At 42.6% G+C, this 22,637-nt stretch overlaps 1 protein-coding gene across 1 annotated transcript in view; it reads left to right on the forward strand.

The window, feature by feature from the left end:
* Nucleotides 1-22,637, forward strand: part of ARHGAP20 (Rho GTPase activating protein 20) — a 61,659-nt gene that overhangs the window by 17,096 nt on the left and 21,926 nt on the right. The window contains exons 3-6 of the mRNA XM_030476893.1: nucleotides 12,690-12,860; nucleotides 19,315-19,464; nucleotides 21,355-21,396; nucleotides 22,355-22,439. Of these exons, the coding sequence (XP_030332753.1) occupies nucleotides 12,690-12,860; nucleotides 19,315-19,464; nucleotides 21,355-21,396; nucleotides 22,355-22,439 (448 nt within the window). The remainder of the gene's footprint in view (nucleotides 1-12,689; nucleotides 12,861-19,314; nucleotides 19,465-21,354; nucleotides 21,397-22,354; nucleotides 22,440-22,637) is intronic.

Raw genomic sequence — 22,637 nt, forward strand, 5'->3', positions numbered from 1 at the left:
TTATTTTGGGGGCTTTTTGGATTAGGCCTTGAGGTCTGGCAGAATGCCCCTGTTGTCCAGCCATTGTGTATCCCTGATTTAGACAATAAAGTCTCTGCCAAATGACAGTCTGGCCAAGTGGTTTGAGCAGCGGCATACCTGAGGAAATCGCAGACCAACTCGATCAGACTGCTTTGCGATCGTTTATCTTGTGTAAACAAGCAGAAATCCTCTAACGATGTGCTGGCTGATGTGCAGCCTCTGGTGCTCTCACCTCTGACAAGGGCCAGCATTAAATACACATTGAACTCTCCTCCTGGCTGATACTGCATTGCCTCCTCTGGTCCACTTGCTTCCTTGTGGTGCACAAAACTACTGGTGAGGAGTTTTTAATCACATTACGAGAGTAACAGTCTGTCTCTTTTTCTGTGCCCATGTTTTCAGTGTTCTAGTACCAGGAGCTAGATCCAATAAATGATAATAAGCCTTAAGGGCAAGACATGGGAATAATTTTAGTATCTCAATCTAAAACCATAACTTAAAAAACATCATTTCAATGGCTGCCTGACCTCCTAAGTGCCTCTGTTTTTTAGGCAGTCTCTTACTGACCCGAAAGCTCCCCAAACACCTAGAGCTGTGCTTTTGCACATCCCAGTACAGCATGACTGTTGGCAGCATTGAGCAGGTCTGTGTCAAAGAACTAAACACGGCTTTGTGAGAGGCTCCTGAGGAGCTCCATCGACAGACCCTGTTTAATCTTCCTGTGCAAGAGCAAAGCCCTCGCAAAAACAGTTGCAGATACTGCTTTCCTTTAAACCTCTGGCTGAGGCCACTTTTCTGGAGTGCTTGTTTAGGTCAGTGGTTTCCAAACATGCAGTATTGGGGCTGAAGTGGGAAAGCGTGGCTCATCGGCTATTTTGGCAGGGAGAGGCCGTGGTCTGTGTTGCAGCTACGGTTTGTGCCATCTAACAAGCTCAGTATAAGCTATGGTGGGTGTTTCTGGCCTGTTCCTCAGGCAGGTCTCTGCAGACCACGACTGCTCTTTGCAAAACTGCTGGCTTCAAAATTGGTGTGCTTTCCGTGGAAATTAATCACCCAGGTTCAGCTCTCTGCCTCCTTAGGCAATTCATCTTCTGTTCCCAGAAGAGGGATGTAATTAGTACAGCTGAGGGTATTTGGAGTGAGCAGAGACTTTGGAGTGAGGGAGGCTTTCCCTCTCCCTTCCGCAGCTGAAGCTGTGGGCTGCTGTGCAGAAGGACATGCAATGTTCCTGGGATCAAGACCCTTATGTTCACAGGAGTGAGTTCGGCTCCATAGGTGAATGATAAAAGCACTTACTTGGGAGGGGAAAGGCGTACGTCTGTTCCCAGGGTTATTTTTGCATATCACCCACCGACATCCATGTTCAGCCTGTCCTATCCCCTAGCTGAAAGTGGTGATAAGTACTGACATGAATGTGCTGGTTTGGATCCTCATGCACTTGTAGGGACCCTGTGCACAGAACACTTAACTGCATTCAGTGGGAGTAGGTATCTAAGTACATCTAGGTACGTCGTAGATCTTCACGGCAGGATTATTCAGAAAATGCAGAGGAGAATGGTGAAGACCTTCACCTGAATGAATAAGCAGGGCTGATGTGTTTTCATCCACCTCCATTCCCTCTCTTCCAACTGCATGTTCTGGTAGTAAAACTGTATCCAGTATTTTGCAAGGCATCTCATTTTATCAGAGCTTCTCTGGTAACACATTTGGTTCCTGAGCCCCTCAGACTAAGCAGCCTCATACTCATTCCCCTCAGCTTTGATATCTGAGAGCAGGACAGGTCTCTTAGTGGGTGATATGCCAAGCGCGACATGCATTTCTGCAAGGAGGTCACTACTCGGACATGGGCAAACTCTTCAAAGACTTAAATAAACACAGGGAAAAACATCATCATGTGAAAGGCTGTCATGTTTCCCCCTCCTCCAGGCTGCTGTTCTTTGCAGTTAACTGGCCTGTGCCCACTTCTCCCTTACATAAAGTAATTACCATGACATGCAGAGGTGTTGGGAATCCTCTAATAGCTTTTTTCCCCAGCTCAGATCACAGGTGGAATAGAAACCTCTGACTAACCTGCCTGTGTAGCTATGCAAAGAACTTGTTGAATACAGGGGAGTTAGTTATAGGAAAGCAAACAGGTGCATGTGGCTGCAACTAACTTGTCTGCTGGCTATTCATAGGAATCTGGGTCATTGCACTTGCAACAGCTAGCAGCGGCAGGCATATCAAGTAATCTCTTCACTGTAGTAGGATAATTCCTGTGCTCTAGTACTAGTATCAAAATATGGCTTACAGCTCTTGAGGCAAACCAAAGCCAGATTTGTTCCTGTTACAGCTAGGACAGGTGCAGTCAGGTGACAATCCCATCTTCCATGTGGCACCGCTATTGTAGGGAAGTGGTCCCTAAAAACTTCGGACAATACAAGGGCTGGGCAGATCCTCCCTTCAGGTCTGCAGCGGAGCTTTGTGGAGTTCACCCCACAGTGTCCCGCAGTTGTGGGGATACAGGCAAGGCTAGGCAGCAGCAGCTTCAATGAGAGCTGCAGCTTGCAGGAGGATAAAGTGTGGTGAAGGGGCTTATCTTTTGAAGGCAGTACTTGCAGCTATTTATAGGTCACTTTGTATGTGATTGCTTTGGTTATAATCAGAAAGTTTTCTCCTGAAAAAAGGCAATCAGGGAACAGCAGCTGTTGGATTCCAGGTTGGCTTTACCTGGCCACGTATTTGAAGTCTTGCACTGTTTTGAATGCATTTGTTTTTCTTAAAAGTCATTGTTGCCTAACTGCAGACTCTACCCAGGTGGGACAAGCCAAGGAGGGTAAGAGCCTGGCTGAAATACTTGAAGAATGGGAAAATCAGAGGCTAAAGGGGAATGACTTAAGCAATAAGACTTTGAGAGACCATGAGCAACCACCCCTGGTATTACCTGATAAATAGGTGAGGTGACTGACAGGCAATACACGTAGGCAGTCACCTAGAAAATGCTCTTTCCCTATTAAGAAGGGAAATGGTCACACAAGTGCCTTATTCTTGCCCGTCTGCAGCCGGTGTAACATGTAGCTCCAGACGATAGGGTAGGCAGATACATGTAGGCTCACCAACAACCATACATGATGGTGCAGAAGGGATTTCTAAAGATGCCCATGCTGATCTCTTCACCTTATGTGCAGCTCAGCTTGAAATGATGTGTTTCTGCAGAGGTCTGCAGCATGTCCTGGCTATTTTTGGTAGCCCAGAATTCCTGGCTACTGCATGACTTGTGCTGAACTCTTGTAATACAGTTTGCAAGAAGATATTTGAAACCCCCTTTTGAAGGAAAGGTTAGTTTTGTCCATGAGGTAACACAAAATCGATGGAGGTGAGTGAGGCTTTTAAATGTCCCAGTTGTGATTAAGCGGGATTAAATGACCCAACCGTGATTGCTGCTTCCCCAAAAACTTTAAGTGGGACAGAAACCTTATCCCTTCATAGGCTATTAAAATAATACTGGATCCTCCTAGGGGGACATGGGTGAAACTGAGATGCCAGAGAGCTTCTCTGTATGTAGGAAGGAGCTGGGGTAGAAATGGTAAAAGTAGCCTATGCCTCTAGACTTCTTGTAGGCCACAAGAAGCTCCAAAAAGCCCAGACAACCATGGTGTAGAACTGCAGTGCTGACGTGTTAAGTTCTGGCCTCTCTTTGCCCTCTATTCATCCTACTTTTTTCCTTTTTTATTTTATTTTTTCCTTCTTCCCCCTCCCTCCCCCCCCCCATCACTTTTTTCCATCTGAACAATGAAATCTTTGTTAGGGTAGATAATGCTTGGAATGGCATTGCCCTGGTGCAACTGGAATGGGAAAGTAACTCAAGGTGGTGCTGCTATGTCACTCAGTAAAAATGAGTGGGAACTGCAGTGAGGAACAGAGGATCAATTCTTCCAAAGGCCAAAAAAGGTTTTTTTGACCTCCACAGGTGAATATGCCCTCGCTCAAACCTCTCCCCTGCTCAGGGGGACTTGGACCAAACCCCCTTGAACTTGCTGATTGCTGGCAGAGCTGTATAGCAGGACTGGAGGACACCCACGCTGCAAGAGCTTTTCAACAGGATTTAAATAACTTGCACTAAATTCTTTTCTGGTGGCAATAGGTAAAACATGACCGAAACGTGTGGTGCAAATTTATATCCATAGAGAATTTTGCCCTTGTGCTAAATTTTCAGAGTAAACACCTTGCAACTGTTTGTTAAAATAAAACAAAAAACCTTGGAAGAAAACCAAACCGCAAGTGTGTTTCTTGTCTCCAGCCACCATACTGTAGTACATATTTGCTCTGCAGAGAATATTGTCCTTTTGGCTATGTAGAAATTACTTAAGTGCAGCTTGTTTTCAGTTAAGCTGCCAAGCTTCCATCCAGAAATGTGTGAGGATTTTTTTTTAATGGTGCATTTAACCCTACAGCTATGTGATATTTTACTGCAAGTCTTAATGGTTTACTGATTTTTGGAAGACTACAGAAAAATAATACAGTTAACATGCCTCAACACCTGGAACATTTAGTGTAAACCGCGTTATTCATCATGATAATTTTTATTACTTTTAATAAGATTTTGACATCGTGCGAAGATTATTTCAGATACTAACAAAACAACTCTTTAAATCCTAGAATCATGTAAGTTAGAATATTTTCTCTATGTATTTTGAATTAAAACATGTACACTTGAGTTTTAGAAGTGGAAGGGTTGTACCTAATTTCCTAAATATGTGATGGCCCTGATTCTGCCCTAAAATGTAAATTTATCTATTTATCTGAGCAAAACTTGCTCCCAATCTCTGTTAATATTCATCTTCCTTCTGCCCAGGCTTGTGCTTGCACTGCCTGTGCTGGAGAGGGGTTTGCAGTCTGTTTTGATCCAAAGGCTCCGTGACCCTGTTGGGATTCACTGCTTTGTCTTGAGTGCAGTGTTTTCTGCTGCAGCTTGCTGAGATCCAGCTGCGTGCATGGGTAGGGTGAGGACAGCGCTGTGCTAGAGGCTGCGAACTGGGAACGATGCGTGCGGCAGGGCTGAGGCTTTCTGTGAGATCCACAGGCACAGCCCATAAGGGAACATGCAGGGGTAAGAAGTGACTGCCTTGGATTTGTTCACATATATTACTTGTAAAAAAAGAAGTTGCAACCAGTAAAGCACATTTATAAAGTAGGAGCAGGCATTTTAATACTTGGTAACTAACGCTCTTTGAAAAACCGAGCAGATCTCACTTGTTTCACTGTACAAAAGCTGCTGTGCACAATGGTGATGGACTATGGGACTTTAATGGAGTGCTGCAGAAAATAGCCTTGCTATTTCTGGAATGCTGCGCTGTTTTCACAAAGTGCTACTTTATAAGATTTACCATAGATAACAGCAAGCAAACATGCCCAGCATCCTCAGAAAGAAGCTCCCTTAGCATAGCAGGGATCAAGTTGACAGCAGATTTTCAGAAATGGATTGGCAGCCCATGTGGTTAAGAGAGTTTTATGGTTGTCTATCCAAGTCCCTTCTATAAATAGTCAGTGTAAAATTACAACAGCATACTAACTTTGTGTTGGCCCATATCTTACCTACCACCTTCCTGGAAAACACTCGCACTCTCCAGGCTGATACTTTCTGTGCTTACTTTCACCCTCCAAGAATAACTATTATTTGTTAGAATAAAGTGCCATATAAACCTAAATGAAACGCATATTCCAAATCATGAGGAGTTGAAGTGGGAAGATCCTGAGCATGTGGGCAACTTGCTGAGGGCACTGGTCATGGCTGGAAGGCAGTCACAGTAGCGAGTAGTTAGAACCTTTAAAAATGCAGGTGCTAACGACACACACACACACATACATATATATATATACACACACACTTTATCTGCCTGTCCAAGTATGGCTCTGAGACACAGATTTTTCCCCGTGGGTGAGCCTTGTCTTCGTGGAGCCTTGTTCATAGCAAAAATAGCTTTGAGTGCTTGTCCCTAAAGCCTGCGGGTCTTTGTGTGGCTATGCCAAGCAGGTAATGGGGATGGGGAGGACTGGGCTGAGCAAGTCGTGGGAATCGGGCGTAGCTGTTAGCATCCCTGTTTTTGGCTCCTTACTCTGTCTGTAAAAGGTTTGTGAGTTTGTGCCAAGCCAGAAGCCATGTCACAAGGACATGTCCAATTAGATAGCATTGATGTGCAGAGCCATGTAATATCTCCCAGTTTCTGCCCCTTTCCATTTACAGCTGGTTTGTGCAAATGGTCAAGTACCTACACTGGGCTTTGCATGTTCCACAGCGGTTCTTCAAAGACAAAATCCCTTGTTGATAAATTTTGGAAGTAGATCTGCTCTGCGTAAAGCATTTGTAGCCTCCTTGCTCTCCCCAGCCTTTCTAGCAAGGGGAGTGACCCTTCAAGCCATGTGCTTTAATGAGCTGTCAGCATGATAGAGGCTAAATTCATCAGGAATGTGAACAGGAGCATCTTGACTGTCTTGTGTTCAGTCCTAAGCGTGAGCATTTGGTTCCAGTGTACAAGAAAAGCTCTTCTTTCACTGTGTTTTTCACTCTTCTCTTTTTGCATACAGAATGTGATGCTCTGTTATCATGATTTTGTCAAGTTGGCAAGTATACAGTACAAGTCATGTCCAAAATATCATTTCTGATGAAATTAGATATATGTTGAGGCCCTGAAATATTAATATTGCACTTGAATGCACTATACACAGCCCTGCAAACCAAGTGTAAGTTCCTACACCTGGGTCGGGGCAATCCCAGGCACAGCTACAGGTTGGGCAGAGAAGAGATTCAGAGCAGCCCTGCAGAGAAGGACTTGGGGTTGTTGGTTGATGAGAAGCTTAACATGAGCCGGCTTCAGTGTGCGCTTGCAGCCCAGAAAGCCAACCGTATCCTGGGCTGCATCAAAAGAAGCATGACCAGCAGGTCAAAGGAGGTGATCCTGCCCCTCTACTCTGCTCTTGTGAGACCTCACTTGGAGTACTGCGTACAGTTCTGGTGTCCTCAGCATAAAAAGGACATGGAGCTGTTGGAGCAAGTCCAGAGGAGGGCCATGAGGATGATCAGGGGGCTGGAGCACCTCCCATATGAAGACAGGCTGAGAAAGTTGGGGCTGTTGAGCCTGGAGAAGAGAAGGCTGCATGGAGACCTCATAGCAGCCTTCCAGTATCTGAAGGCGGTCTATAAGGATGCTGGGGAGGGACTCTTCCTTAGGGACTGTAGTGGTAGGACAAGGGGTAATGGGTTCAAGCTTAAACAGGGGAAGTTTAGATTAGATATAAGGAGGAAATTGAGGGTGGTGAAGCACTGGAATGGGTTGCCCAGGGAGGTTGTGGATGCTCCATCCCTGGCGGTGTTCAAGGCCAGGTTGGACAGAGCCTTGGGCCACATGGTTTAGTGCGAGGTGTCCCTGCCCACAGCAGGGGGGTTGGAACTAGATGATCTTAAGGTCCTTTCCAACCCTTACTATTCTATGATTCTATGATCAGTGCTCATAGCTGTGTTACACATTTTGGGTTTTTTTCCACCTTAGGGAAGGCAAGGAGCTCTTGCACACCAAATTGGAGCTTTTTTTTCTTTTGGTTGGTTAAAGATTTGTTCTCAATACCTTATTAAATTAATTATGTTGAATGCAAAATACCCTCTAGCTACACAATATGGGTAATATGTCTTACATGTTAAAGGATTTCCAGTAGTAAACCAACTTGGCTTCCAAGCTCCAGTTAGCAGGGCCTGCCTCATTAGCAAAAATATGAAATAAACATTTCTTAAGCTGCTATTGAAGTTCCTTCTCACAGAAATTTTAGGAGCTTAAGGGTCTGAGTAGGAGACACAGAAAAAAAAGTGCAAATATTGTAACCTGATTTCCAAAATAAGCTCTTAAGAAAATCAAGACCCGACTTCTCGACTTGCTTTTGGAGGTATCTCTGCTGGTCACAAATCACATGTTGTCCCTGACTGATAAATCCATTTTGGCAAAAATCCGTAATGTGGGCTGGGCTGTAGACATTTCTTACTGTGCAGATAGCTGTTATTTTCACTAGCCTTCAAAGGATGTAAATAGCTCCTGCTTCTCACAGCAGGTTCCTCTAAACCTAGTGCTTTGACTCAGTGATGGTAAAATAAATGCTTTACTGAGAGATGCCGAAGTTGAAAATTCATTTGATTTATTTTTCCTAAAAGATATATTGCTGGTTCCTAATAGCCACCCAAAACTGGCCCTTGAGATATACAAAATAAGTCTTCTGTCTGTGAACACCTTGGGGAGGGTTGGCCAGCATTCTGCTTGGTGACCTCTCTAGCCTGTAGCCAAAACAAGGTTAGGTTTATCCTGCAAGCTACACACTCTACACGTGTAGGCACAAAACTGGAAGGAGTTCCTGGTCCTTACTTGGGCTTCAGCGCTGGCACAAGCATGCAGTATTTTTGTGTATGGTACCTATGTGTGAAATGAGTACAGGGTAAGTTGTTTGCTGTGAGAGGAATTTGGAAAGGTATTACCTATGTGTAATACCAAGCACAGCCTCTTATGTAGCTGGGCTGACTCAGATTTCAGCCTTTTGAATAGCTGCCATTTTACTGCTCTGCTAATGGAAAGGTGCATTTCTCACCTACCTCGTGTGAAGGACTTCTGAGGTTAAATAAAGAGCAAAGCGGTATTTTATTTCAATAGGTATCGGTCTTGCTGAAAGCACTGGTGCTGCATCGTAAGAGGAAACAAACTTCTGCAGCTGCAGAGATATCATCAATGGAGAGAAGTTCTGGCAGAGAATAACCAAAACAATGGAGTGCAATTTAGGATGGAGCATGAGCAGTCTGTGAGAGGGATGTCATATAGCTGAGATACCTGCAATAGCTCATTCCAGCTTAGGTACCTTGGAACAGATTCTTCCCCCGAGACATCTTACAGCTTAATCTAAATCATAGATAGGCTGAAGTCATCATCGACTGAAATCAAGGGAAAACTTCACATTGGCATAAATTATATTTGGCTCATGGATTTAGTAACCACTTTACATGGCTGTTAAACTCTCCTTTGGAAAGTATAATTTCTTTCATTGTTTTCACTACAAATAGAGAAGAAAGCTGATGTCTCCATTACACCAAGAATAAACATCATGCCATTCAGGTATCAGTTTTACTGAGAAACCCCAAGGAACCTCTGCAGGGGGGAGAAGAAGTATTTTCTGTGCTTTTGTGGTTTCTGGTAAATATAGTATTGATGAAATGAGCAGTGATGTGTTTGCTTTCACACTAAATGCAGTGGGGATGTATTTTTCAGTGTTTGGCTGACTACTTTGGATTTCAACTTCATATATTACACCTACAAAATTGAAGAGTTCTTTTAAATCGTTGTGTCTTTTGAATAGGCACAAAATGCCGATTTTGATTAATTTGAAAAATAATAGCTATAAAAATTTAGTTTTTGGAAATGCCAGGAGAAAAATCTGCAATTATCTTTCTACTAATGTCAGCCAGTACAGTGATTTTAGCATTTTTCTGAGTAACTCAAGAATATCGCTGTGGATATCCTCAAATTACAGAATTTACTCCTTGGTTAAAACCACACATGGAAATTTCAGGTCCCAAAAATAGTACTTTTAAGAAGAAATGTCAGTGGGAGACGAGAGTGTTACAATGGCAATGCCTTCTAAACATCAATATTAGCCTTGCTTCTACATGAAGTGGAACATGGCTGATGGCTGACTCTGCAGGATATCCCTATCTTTTGGGAATCAGTTCACATTTCCTTCTAAACAAACCTGGATGATGGCTTTGTTTCCCTGCCAAACTGGAAAGGTATTACTCTCTGGGGTTTTTACATGTGTTTATCATAGAATGACTTTAAGCGGAATGCAGAGAAGGCCCTACATCACTGACTTATATTTTTTAAATTATATCAGAAGTCACATTGATTTAAGTACCAACTTTCGCATAATTCTGTTAAAAAGGTATTTTCAGCGAATAAGTATTCAAATGCTTAGTACTTTTTCAAAATTAGACCCATTTAATGGCCAGAAAAATCACTGAGCCATTAAAAACTGAACTCCAAAAATACCTGTCTTGTATAAATCCCTGTGCTCTGAGGGTATCACTGATCTGCATTTTCTTCAATGTAACAAAACTTGGATTTCATTCCTGTCTTGTAACAATGGAACATTAATTGAGAGGATCAGAAGCATGCTTTCCAAAAGACATTTTTTGTCACTGCTAGTGAATTTCCTGAATTTTCTTTCATCCTGGGGCTTTAGAAGATGAAGGATGAATTAATGGCTTTGATTTTTTCCACTTTGTTTCAAAGGAAGAAAATATTTTCACTTTTTTTATAAGGCCTATCAGGTAAACTCTATTAGAGTGCTTATTAGAGTTCAGATGATAGATATGCTTGAAAGGCAGGTTTCATTAAAATAACTTATTCATGTTACTGCATTTTCTTGTTTTAAAACCAGGTTCAATTTGCTTGACCTTGCTGGCATTAATACACCTTAATTTGCTTACCTATGTGACATAGATTTTGCTTAGTTTAATTTGGGAGGTTTGTGGGCTTACAAATCAGGATGTAGAAAATGTATGAATAAGAATAATCAAAGAGTTGCCTATATGGAGACATAAGAGCCTGACACTAAAGGAACGTCAGTAGGGGCAGGCACTTCAGTATGATTTTATGAATGCTTCTGCTGATTTGGTTACAGCAGTGTAACATGAAAGGATTTTTCTAAGTACTGTTGTTACAGGATTCAAATATAAGTGAGTATTTGCTTGACTTAACCTTTGAAGTAAAGGCCATGCATGGCTTTCATGCAGGTGGACCCATCATCATTCCTAATTTCTGCTTAAGTTTCTGTGCCAAATGCTGCTAGGGAGTTTATGAAATTGAGTCCTAGTAACCTATCAGTCACTGGTAAAGTGGTGAACTGGTGACCCAGACCCATGGAACTGGCAGGGTAGGAGAGATGCTTGCTGTTCCCTTGACTCCTGTTGCTGGCCACACAGCATGTATCACTGTCGTATTGTATCGAAACTCCTCTCTGCTTTAACCCCCACACTCTGGGACACCCCTTCTGCTTAGGGATGATCAAATAACTTAGGTGTGCATTATTCATTCTGAAAGTCATTCCTCTTCTTTCTCTCTTCTCTTAAGAGGTGGGTAATGAAATACAAGACAAAGACGCAGTTTAAGACTATTTAAGTTGAGGAATTCTTTCAAAAGCTCAGGCTCACAGCCAGAAAGGGAAATCTAGGGCCACACAATGCTCTCCACAGCAGGTAGAGATCTCACCAGCTCCTTACAGATCAGTGAAAGCATGTCCTGCTAATGCAGGCCAATCTCAGAGTTTATCCTTTCTCTCCCAGCTGTCAGGATTTCCTAAGTAATTTCCTGGGTAATCCAGCCCCAAGGCATCAAGGAGAGGAGGGTTGAGAATATCCCAGGCTCTAAGAGAGGTACAAGAAAGTTTATGACCTTCTTTGAATTTTCTTTGCTTACTCTCGTTTTCTTTCATATCTCTCCCACTTGTTTTGTGACTTTCACTGTATAAGATCCATTTCTTCTCTCAGCAAAGTCGTTAGGTGTTTGTCATCCAGTGGGACCAGGAATAAACTATAATTGCAAAGCTGCCAAGCTGATCCTGCCAAGTGTTATCTTAGTTTTGTTTTGTGTTGTTTTTTACTAAAAAAATTAAGTAAATACATGTGAATTTAAATTGAACTTACTCATTCAACCAAAGGGAAATGGTTCATTTAGAGGCGCCTCTAGGGAAAGCAAATACTTGAAAAGTTGCCTTTAAAAACTGTGAGTAAAGATGCACATGGGTCTTGGTTTTAATCCAGAAATTCATTATTTAAGGTAAACCAGGCTGTGGGAGACCCGGGTTCGGTTCTCTCAGCTGCCTGGGAGAATTCGAAGCCATGTCTCTGCCTTTCCAAGGCAGAGCTTGGCCTGCAAGCAGATTCGAGAGAGTCCTAGAGGAGAGTGTCCTCCCCTCAGACCATCACATTCATTCAGTTCGGCTCTGTATAAATAGATATTTGTTAGGGCAAGGTTCAGAAACTAGGGATATCCTCCCATCTGACTGAGTGAGCTGACCATCGCGCTAGAGAAACTCTAATTTCTGCTTCAATAACTATTCAACTACTTTATGAGGAACAGTTAGATCAAGAGGGGTTGAGGGAATCACATCACCACCAGTAGTAACCTTGGACTGGTAGCCTACTTGATACCTCCTTAGAAAAGATCAGTGTTTTCCAGGAGGGAAGACAAAACTTCAATACAGTCCTCTTCTGACCAAGGTGGGTGTGCAGTTACCCATTTATCCTGCATATATCTCCCCTCTTTTTACGAAGAGCCTGCAGAGGTGCAGTATTTTTTCTAAGACATCAATGCAAAGGGAAACAAATACAAATGGACAAAATGGAGAGGCTATATTTCAATTATTGTCCTTTGTGAAATGCTGTCCATGTGCTTGGGCTGTAAAAGACTCAGCGAGGACAGTCCCTAACAGATTTTGTGTCAGAATCAGTCTGCTGAATTATCCTAATTTTCCCTCTTACCTCTCACTGAAATGTGGTCAAATAAATTGCCTTTTGGCTGTGGGTATGGGAAACTGCTGTCTGGTTCTCACTCGCAGGCAATCAGCTGATTTGCTTTCTTTATTCCCTTTATTTCCTTTTGCAGGGAAGGCTGCTTCTCCCCCATCAGCCCGGAGGCATGTCCCCTTGTGCAGTCTTTCATGTGCCACAACCGAACGTTCATCCTGGACGGCCATGTACAGCTGAAGACAGGTCTGCAAACCCAGGAACGACACCTTTTCCTCTTCACAGACCTTCTGGTTGTTGCCAAGTCCAAGTGAGTATGGCACCTCAGGCACTGCTCCTACAGAGCAGCCCTTTTTCTTGGTGGAGCATAACATGGATTTCCGTAATACGTTTTTAGTAGCAAATCTTCTCTAAATCATAAGTTTTTTATTGGATCAGTGGAATTTAGGCCACCTTTGAAAACCCCATAGCCACAGAGGAATTCCAGAATGCTCCATTTTAAAGAAGTATCAGATATTTTGAATATATTGCTTCCCTTGTATCATTTTCCCTGCTTTGGGAGTACAGTGTCATACAAAAGACTCATTGGTGCTTGACTGTCCATCGTGCTGCCTTCAACTGACTGTTGTGTTTTAGACAGGTCATCTTCAGGCCAGTGGTTGTGTCACAGAGGTGTTAGAGGTCTTAATGCTTACCTGGAAGCTGCTTTGATACACACCAGTGATGAGCAGCTGTATAAAAACAGAGATTGCAGACAGCATTGCAGTGTCTGTCTCTAGGCTGTGCCGTGCCAGGAGGGGAAGGGGAAGAGAAGTGATGCTGAGCAGTTCATGTGTAATCAGGCTTGCTGCTGAGCTCTGATTATTCACTCTACCATTCACAATTAAATCAGATTTACAAGCTGTGTCTAGCATGCCAGCTTCATGCAGCATTTGTGGTTTAAGGCAATTTTAGAGGGTGTTTTCACTTGTTGTTATATGGGTTATGGGGAAATAATAAAAAATCCTGATGCAGCTTCATTCTCTGTTAGGCACTGTTTGTGGTTTCACAGGGTGGGTAATCTTGATGTGAATCCTGGGCTTTTGCAATGTGTCTTTTCGCTTAAGCAATTATTTCAGAGGCTTCTGGGAAAAGCCAGAATAAATCTGTGTTTTTTGTAGAAATCTGAGCTGTGTCCATTTGAATCACACATGGTAAACGTAACCCCCCCCAGCTGAACTCCCTCGCTTGATGTGATGTGACAACACAGAGGATATTTTACCCAAAACATGTTCCACTATGGGTGGGTGGTGAACATCAGGATATTTAGATGAAATCTTGCTATTCTACCAACACTACTAGTAATAGCATTGTTACTGTATTTGTTTATGTTTGTGTCTTGTTTAAGGTGGGATTCAACTCACCTAATTTAAGCTTTAAAATGTTAAATATTTGCAACATACCTAGGCTTCTAGGCTCCTCTTATAGTCAGTGGGGAAAAACCAGCACCTTCCTGCAGTGAACTCACCTGCCACTGAAGGAGTGTTGGTGCTGGCTGAGGGGAGTCATGCTTTTGGAGGTCTCTCACTCTGTCCACTGGCTCTTCAGTGGGCATAGTCCCTGAGCTTAGCTCCTAAACTGTAGAAGACTGAAGTCAGGAGGGATGAATCCCTCCCTCCCTGGTGAGTGTGCTGAGCAGAAGCAATGTTCCAATCCCAGGCTGAGCTGCACCTTACTGCCAGTTTGGTTGGGTCCCAATGGGACTATTTGCATAGGAAAGCACTGCTTGGTGGAACCACTCCAAAATCTGTCCCAGGGAGTAATAGCAGCTCTTACAGCATTTAATTTAATATGTTGTATGATCTGCAATATTTGAAGAAGAAAGAGAACAAACTGTGCTTCTGCATGTGAAAAGGGGGGGGGGGTAAGTCTTAGCTAGAAATGGTAAAAATAGTATTTTGAGTGATATTACTTCATATATTTTAAAGAACTAATTGGGATGTTCTCTCTGCAGCTGCTCTGTCAGCAATTAAAGCATCAGAGCTGTCACTAATGAATGCTACTTAAAAATCAAAGATGCTCTTCTTCTTCTCCTACAGTTGGACCCTGTCAGCCCCCATTAGACCAGGTTTATCAAAGTGAGTTCCGTGGTCAAAGTAGCTGAACCCCTGGCTGTGGCACCAGTTCCATAACCTTTAATTTGACAGATTTGACTGGCCCTTCCCAATCCCTTCCCTTTGACTGGGAGGATTGATGGAAAAATTATGCTCCAGAGTCTCTTGCCAATGCTCTCAGGGCTCTGTAACCCTGGCTATATCACTGATGCCCATGTGAAACAACAGCAGTGGATAATAGTCAGTGGACTGTACGAGGTTTGGTAGTCTCTTGGTGGCATCCCTGATACGAGCCCCAGGTAAGCAGAACACCTCTGCAGAGAACGTGTCAGTTCAGCAAATGGGTGCCTCTGTACCTCTCAGAAGAGAGTCACCTGCTACTGTCACCCATCGCCTTTTGTCAGTTGCACTGGTTGTAATGTGGGAAGCAGATTGGGCCCTACTCAGCTCCAGCAGCTCTCCTGGTGTGATGGGTCTTTCCTCTTCATTCTGTGGAGTGGTGAAGCAGTTCTGCAAGGGCAGCTCAGGCTTTGGGGAAAGTCTCTTCCTCCTGCAGGTCCTTGCCATTGCAAGCTTGAATTCTTCTGTCGCCCCTCCCTTCTGTATGTGCCCTTGGGGGAGTTTCTGGCTGTTTGGCCATGGGCTGTGTCCCCACTGCAGACTACACATGGAACCAACTATCTAACTCCTTCTCAGCCTCCCTGATGTTATGCAGCCTTCCCGTACCATTGCTGTTTCCTAGCGGGAAAACCTGCGTTGCTGTTGGTTTTTTACCAGCTTTTTAGTAGCTGATGCAGAATCAAGGCAGCAGGTCACCAGGACAGAATTAATGATGCAATTGAATCCGACTTAACTTCCGAATTATTCCTTGTGATACTCTTTGTAAAATTTGTAATACTCTTGTGTTAAGTAGTTTCAGCTTGGGGCACATGAACATCTAAGATATCTTAGGTACAGCTTAGCACTGTGCTGGTGTCAGCTCAGCTGCAGGTAAGCAGTCACTGTACAAAGGGAACTCGTGTAATTAGACTTCATATGATCAGCAAACAGGTACAAGTTTTTCCTAAAGAGAACAAGTATCTTCTGTCCTCTGAGCTGCTGAGTAAATTCCTGTACAGCACTGAGCTCCTGCTTGAAGGCAGCAAATTGGCATTGCTCCCATGGAAATTTGTGAGGGGTAAGTCATCTCCACAATCAGTCCATGTATGACTTTGGACAAGGTGCTTGTAGGTTCTTTTTCTGGTACTTTCTAATCATGTTTGAAATGTAGACTCTTATTTTTTCAGATCATGCATTAGCCCAGCTTATAAAAAATTATACTCACATGCTGTGCTACTCTATCTGGTACCCTGTCCTTTACTGCCTTTGTGTGAGGATTAAGTTATAAATTAATTGATTGAAAGAGGTTTTTCTCACTAAACCGATGTTAAGTATGTAAAATGTTATACTGTTTTCTATATATTGATTAGATTTCTTACAGAGAACTTGTGTTTTTATTTAGCAGAGTAAATATTTCAACGATCTGTCAGTTCAATAATCAGGTTTTCTCACATAAGTTTTTGTGTGGAGGCACAGAGAAATGGCTTCTTATTTCTCCTTTGTAATATGTACATGCATATATACACATGCATTTTTAGGTTATTTTCCAATGTGGCTGGACAGAAATTATTGGTTGAGTGCATATATGGTATTATGGTACCGATCTCACAGTAGATCCATTAATGCTTTTGTCAGAGGGTCCTATTTAAGGAGATTAGCAACTCTAGTGAGAAGTTAATCTTCCATCTGTTAATGGCTGCAAGGTATCCAATTGCCACTTACAGAACACAAAGGAACTGAGTTTACTCTGCAGAGGTGGCATAATTTGGGGTGCATCAATATCCTCACCGTTGATGTTCATGACTTTTCTGTTGATTTCAGTGGACTCTGGATCTGGCTGATATTTATAGTGTAACACTTGCAAGGCATCTTACTTCCTTAAGAAGTCTAAATCTTCGTTAGATTGTTACTCTTAGCATTTTTCAGACATTCAGTCATGCTGCTTCCTTAGTCAGTGATGATATATTCATTTCTAGAGGTAATGCTTTGGCACTTAAATAGGAGACCCACATTTTACAAATGCTGAGAACCCATGGACTGCATAAAGAACATGGCAGACAGAGATAAAATTATACTTCAGGCTTTTTAGATGCTAATGGAGGCTCCTGTTTCAGCACCTCTGAAAACCAGGCCACTTGAATACTGATAATAGGCGAGAGCTGTGACTAGGCATGGCAAACGGGGTAAGAATATACATCAAGCATGATTGGAGAACATCTTTATGCTTCTGCCAACACCCTGCTGACACCCGCTACTGGCACTGTAGGGGTCTGGCTTTATGAACTGTAAATGTTAAAAATGTGAAACAGCACGTAGAGAGTTCACTGTACTGGGTAATGGAAAAAAGAAATTGAGGAGAAAGGGAGGGTCAACAGATGGATTCAGCATCCATTTATTGACATCTACATTAGAATTCACAGCTGTAATTTTTTTTTTTTTTAAATCTGCATATTCACAGCTCGTTCTGTGGTCAGTTACAGTTATTTCTGCATTCTTGACAGGTCTTACTTATTGCATCACAAACTGATTTGTTGATGAGCATGTTGAAATGTTCTCCTATACTTTAAATTTCTCGTGTAGGCCCCCTTTAGTCACTGGAAGCTGCTCTAAGGTCTCCCTGGAGCCTTCTCTTCTCCAGACTGAACAAGCCCAACTCTCTCAGCCTGTCTCCACAGCAGAGGTGCTCCAGCTCTCTGATCGTCTTCATGGCCTCCTCTGGACTTGCTCAAGCAGGTCCATGCCCCTCTTGTGTTGGGGGCACCGGAGCTGAGCTGCAGATGGGGTCTCATGAGAGTGGAGCAGAGGAGAAGAATCACCTCCTTCGACCTGCTGGTCACACTGCTGGGGGTGCAGCCCAGGACACAGTTGGTTTCTGGGCTGCGAGTGCACACTGCTGGCTCATGTTGAGTTTTGTCAGTCAGCCCCTCCAAGTCCGTCTCCTCAGGGCTGCTCTCAATCCGCTCTCTACCCATGCTGTATCTGTGCTTGGGATTGCCCCAGCCCAAGTGCTGGACCTCGCACTTGGCCCTGTTGAACTTCATGAGGTTTGCACTGGCCCACCTCTCAAGTGTGTCAAAGTCCCTTTCCAGTTTAGAGATAAGGATGTCATGCAGGACTGTGTCAAAGGCTTTGCACAAGTCCAGGTCGATGACATCAGTCACTCTTCCCTTATTCACCAATGCTGTATCCCCACCGTAGAAGGCCACCAAATTTGTCAGGCACTGTTTGCCCTTAGTGAAGCCGTGTTGGCTATCACCAATCACCTCCTTATTTTCCATGTACCATAGCATAGCTTCCAGGACGATCTGCTCCATGGTACCCATTACCGGGTACCAAAGTGAGACTGAGCAGCCTGTAGTTCCTGGGTCTTCCTTTTTTCCCTTTTTAAAAATGGAGATTGTCTCCTCTTTTCCAGTCAGTGGGAACTGACTTAGTTTAGCTGACCATGGTGTTTAGCTTTTAGTTTAAAAAACACATGAACTTGAGATGGTATTTTACAGCAATCTAATTGAAGTGCACCTTTTGCCGGGTGTGATAGGCACTGATGGTCCTTTCTTGCCCATGATTGTAAATGCTGCTGGGTTATTAGTGGTGCACTACCCCGTTACAGCTGTTAGCGCAATGTCAGCTGGAAACCTCAGATCAGTCAGGGTACTTCAAGTTCATGTATGTCCTCTGTAGAACCACAAGGTTCAAATGCTTTCATGTTTCAGACTATATTAGTTCAGTCTGTCCTAAATCAAATACCCTGTAAATGAGACTAATCTCAAAGAAGGTAGTCCATGTGTATCAAAGCTCTAAGAAACTGCTTACCTGGCATATTTATTTATAGAGTACTAATCACCATGCCTGGCACTGTCCCCGTCCACATTTGCAACACAGTGATGAGCTGACATGCTCTGGCTTGCAGTTCTTGGATTAGAAGGCAATATGTTTTCAGGGAGGGGACTCTTTTCCTCCAGCTTTTCCCTGCTGGCCCAGGAGAACCATAGCTCAGGTAATTCAGGCTTCAAGGCTTGAAGCGAGCGGCTGTCGCATTGCTACAGAGCTGGACTGGCTTTGTGAGATTTTACTTGATTCTTACATAGCACTGGTGCCCAGCAATCCTACAAAGGAAGCAGAGTTATTGTAAGAAATTAAGTGGAAGAAAAGAGTTGAAATTAAAATAGGAAATTCTATAAATTTGACCTTTACTGTACTCTAATTTTTAGTAGGATAAAATACAGGAAGGGGGAAATTTAAAAAAATTGGGGAAATTACGTGTCTTCCTTGTAGATGAATGGATATTTTAAGAATGCATGAAGTCCTGGCTCATTCTCCAAGTAATACGGGCCTACAGCTACCATGCAACATATAAGATATCTGTTGATCCCATTTAGATGAGAAATTGATATATTTTTATATGCAACCCAAATAAAACATTGTTTTCTTTAACTAAAGCACAAGCGCTTCTTCCATCAGCTCCAATGCAAGCTTCACATGGGCCTGAAGGAAGATGAAACTGGGTTGTTTGTTTTACCTGCCTTGCTGTGTTTTCATGTGTGTGACATACCTGTGAATTTCTGCCGGCAGGTCGCACTCTCATTTCAAACTGAAGTGCCAAGCACGTCTCTGTGAGATGTGGACAGCATTTTGTACAGATGAAGTCTGTGAAGGCAGCACAGACCCAGAGAGATCCTTTGTTTTAGGCTGGCCCACCACAAACTGTGTGGCAAATTTCAGGTAAGAATTGAGTTATATTTTGTTTATCAAGTTACTTGCATGTTTTTAGGCTGACAGGTAACAAGACTATCACAGATTCAATTTCAGCACCAGTGAATATGGGAAGCAGGAACTTACTGATTCTTAAACCGATTCCTTCTACTGTTGTGAGCAAGTCACTTACTTACCCTCCATGCCTCATCCTCTATCTCTCTGCAAATATGGCAGGGATATCACTTATCACTTAAAAATTTGAGAAAGTGTGTGATTTGGCAAAGCACTGTCTGTGCTGCAGACTTGCTCAGTGCAAATTTTCTTTTTTTGGTATAACTTTACAAACACCTTGGCTAATTAATAAGATGAACTACAAATAGTAAACAGCCAAGCTAGTGAAAGGATCAAAGAGACTCTCATAGGACACACTTAGACAGAAGAGCTTGTATTGGAAGTAGCAAGAGACATAGAGTGAAATAGTGACTTTGTCCTATTTCTCTTTTTAATTTAATTGTGCCAGAGAAAATGTCACAATTGCTCTTAAAGCAGAATCTCTGAAGAGAGAAAGATTTTTGGTCTGTCTTTCCAGCATTGACTGTAGGACACATAAGGGCTGTAGAGGTAATTTCAGTGATTAGGCTAATTTTAGTCTCAACGGGAGGGCTCTGTTGTCACTTTGGGTAAGGGAGGGCACCATCCCCCTGAAATTCCAGCTGCTTAGCACAGTAATTTGGCTTGGTCTTGGAAAATGCATTTCCCTCTTTACCAACAGAGAGCAAAAGCTGATGCATGCAGCTTAATTTGTATGTCACATTGTCTATACCCGAAGAGAATGCTGCGCACAAACTGCTCTCTATTGAGCTGGTTGTGCTGTTTATGTGGTTTTTTTTACTTAATAGTCCCGAAACAAAGCTGAAATTTTCTATTGATTTTCAATTGAACTCTTGCCAATAAACATGAGCTTTGATCTAGAGACAGCATGTGATCCTTTATAACTGTCAGAATGTAGTTGAACATGATAGCAATAGCTTCAGTAAAAGAGTCAGGGATGTTATAGAAGGGAAATTATTTTTTGTCTGGAGGTACACATGAAAATCTTAAGTGCCATGCATGAGTCCATAGATGCATAACCGACAGAATTGAAGCAGCCAAAGCACAATCGCATTTTTACTGTTTAGCTTGCATTCCCCACACAGCATGATTCAGTAGGTGTGAGGTTCCCTAAATGCCTGCTCTGAAAATTTGAAGAACTTGATTTGCAGAAGCAGCAGTGGGAGTAGCAGTTACTCCATCTCGGGCAGGATTGAAATCAAGAAAGTTGAAGTAAAATTAGGTTAGATTCCTTATACTATCCTATTATTAGCTGCATTTAACTGGACAGCTTTGTATCCTTGAAAGTGTATAAATGAGGTAAAGATAAATGAGATAAGCCTTAAAATGTCCAAAGTTAAACCATAAGTACAACAGGACCTTTATTCATTGCGGCTTATGTGTGCTTTGTGATGTGGTGATAAACTAAATAATAAATAAGAAGAGAATTACAATAGTGAAAATGAAAAGAAGTCTGTATGACTGAGGAAATACCTTTAAACTTTTGAACTAAGCTCTTATTTTAAAATGCTCTCCTTTTCTATTTGGACGTTAAGAACTCAATCCATTTCCTACTGAATTTACTGGTAAAGCTTTAATTTCTGTGATAAAAACTGGTAACTGGAGCTTTTGATCTCTGGCAGGCTTTTCAGTTGATTTTGCAGGGAAACAGATTTTACATTTAAATCTGGAAAAACCTTTTAGTTTTTGTAGCTATTTATAGAAATTACAACCAAGAAGCAATCCATTCCACCATGGTTTGTGAAAGGGCTAGTTTGGTATTAGAATGATGTCTGATCTGTCCCTGTTTTTCTATAATTCTTGCAGGTCTGCAGAGCAGAAGGAAACATGGCTATCTTTTTTGCAAAGGTACTTTATTATACAGTCTTTGAAGACACTGAAAATAGCCCCAGCCATCTAGACCAGTGATTCCCAAGCTGTGGTGCCTAAGCCATCATGATAGATAAGCTATTTTGAAGTGACATTGAGAAGAAAGCCATCTCGTATCTTCCCCTGAAGAAGATACTATGTGCCGTTCATGCAACGATCACTGCGCAAGGAGGGGAATGCTTCCCTGTGCCTGAACATGGCTTAGCACAAAACTGGTGTGATTCCTATCACACATGGCTCCTTCCCTAGGCAGCTGTAGGAGCCTCTGCCACCATTGCTCTAGTTGAGCCTGGGGCTTTTTCCATGGTGGTGGCATCTAAGCAATCCCAGCTCAGGAAACTCTGCCCTAACATACCTGCTGCTCATGGCTGGCTGTATTTTGGTCTTACAAAATGTACCCCAAGCTGGAGGGTATCATGGGAGGGTTTGCATAAATAGAACTGTCTTATTTCAGTCAGTGTTTGGACAGAAAACTACTAGTGGTGATTTTGTTTTCTGGTCACCTAGTTCTGCTGGTTGAGCTTTGTGTTCCTGGGGTTAAGTCATCCTTGCTGGGGATGATTTCTAATTCTCTCTTCTGCTGTACAGTCCTTTGAACAATGGAATGTAACTGAGTACATTAGGAGCCTGTAGTGCAGACTGATGCATCACGATGATGGGTCGTTTTAGCTTGATTTTTATATATCTAGTTTCTCTGCTGCTTACTCTGATTTCTACCATGAACTTTAATACAACAGGGCATTACTGGAAGCCAAGAGTCAGCATCCCTTATAGGTACCACTGGATGCTTTCTTGTCCTCGGATGTCTTTCAACTGCAGTACATCTGCAAACAGTCTGCTCCTTATCCAGTTACTGCTTGATTGCAATTTAAATCTCCATCTTGCTATTTATGTTTACAGTATTAAAAATTTACTTGTTTTGTACTTGTTTTGTCAGTCGAATAAGAGAAGAGAAGGAAAAAGACTATCCCAAAAGCATTCCACTGAAGATAATTGCAAAGGACATGGGAACTTGTGCATACGTAAGTGCTCTTGAGCTAAACAGGGGTCTAAACCCACATCCCCTATGAGTGCTAGTCACCTGTAAATCCTTTATATTTTGGGAGAGTTCCTTTGGTTTGCAACCTCCTTTAAGGATTCTGCCCCTTAAAAGACTTGGCATAGGTAGACCTGAAATGTTCGTTTCCTCTGTTTAATACATGAGTTCCGTTTTAAAGACA

The sequence above is a fragment of the Strigops habroptila genome, chromosome 2 (genome assembly GCF_004027225.2).
Source record: "Strigops habroptila isolate Jane chromosome 2, bStrHab1.2.pri, whole genome shotgun sequence".
In the NCBI taxonomy this organism is placed as follows: domain Eukaryota; kingdom Metazoa; phylum Chordata; class Aves; order Psittaciformes; family Psittacidae; genus Strigops; species Strigops habroptila.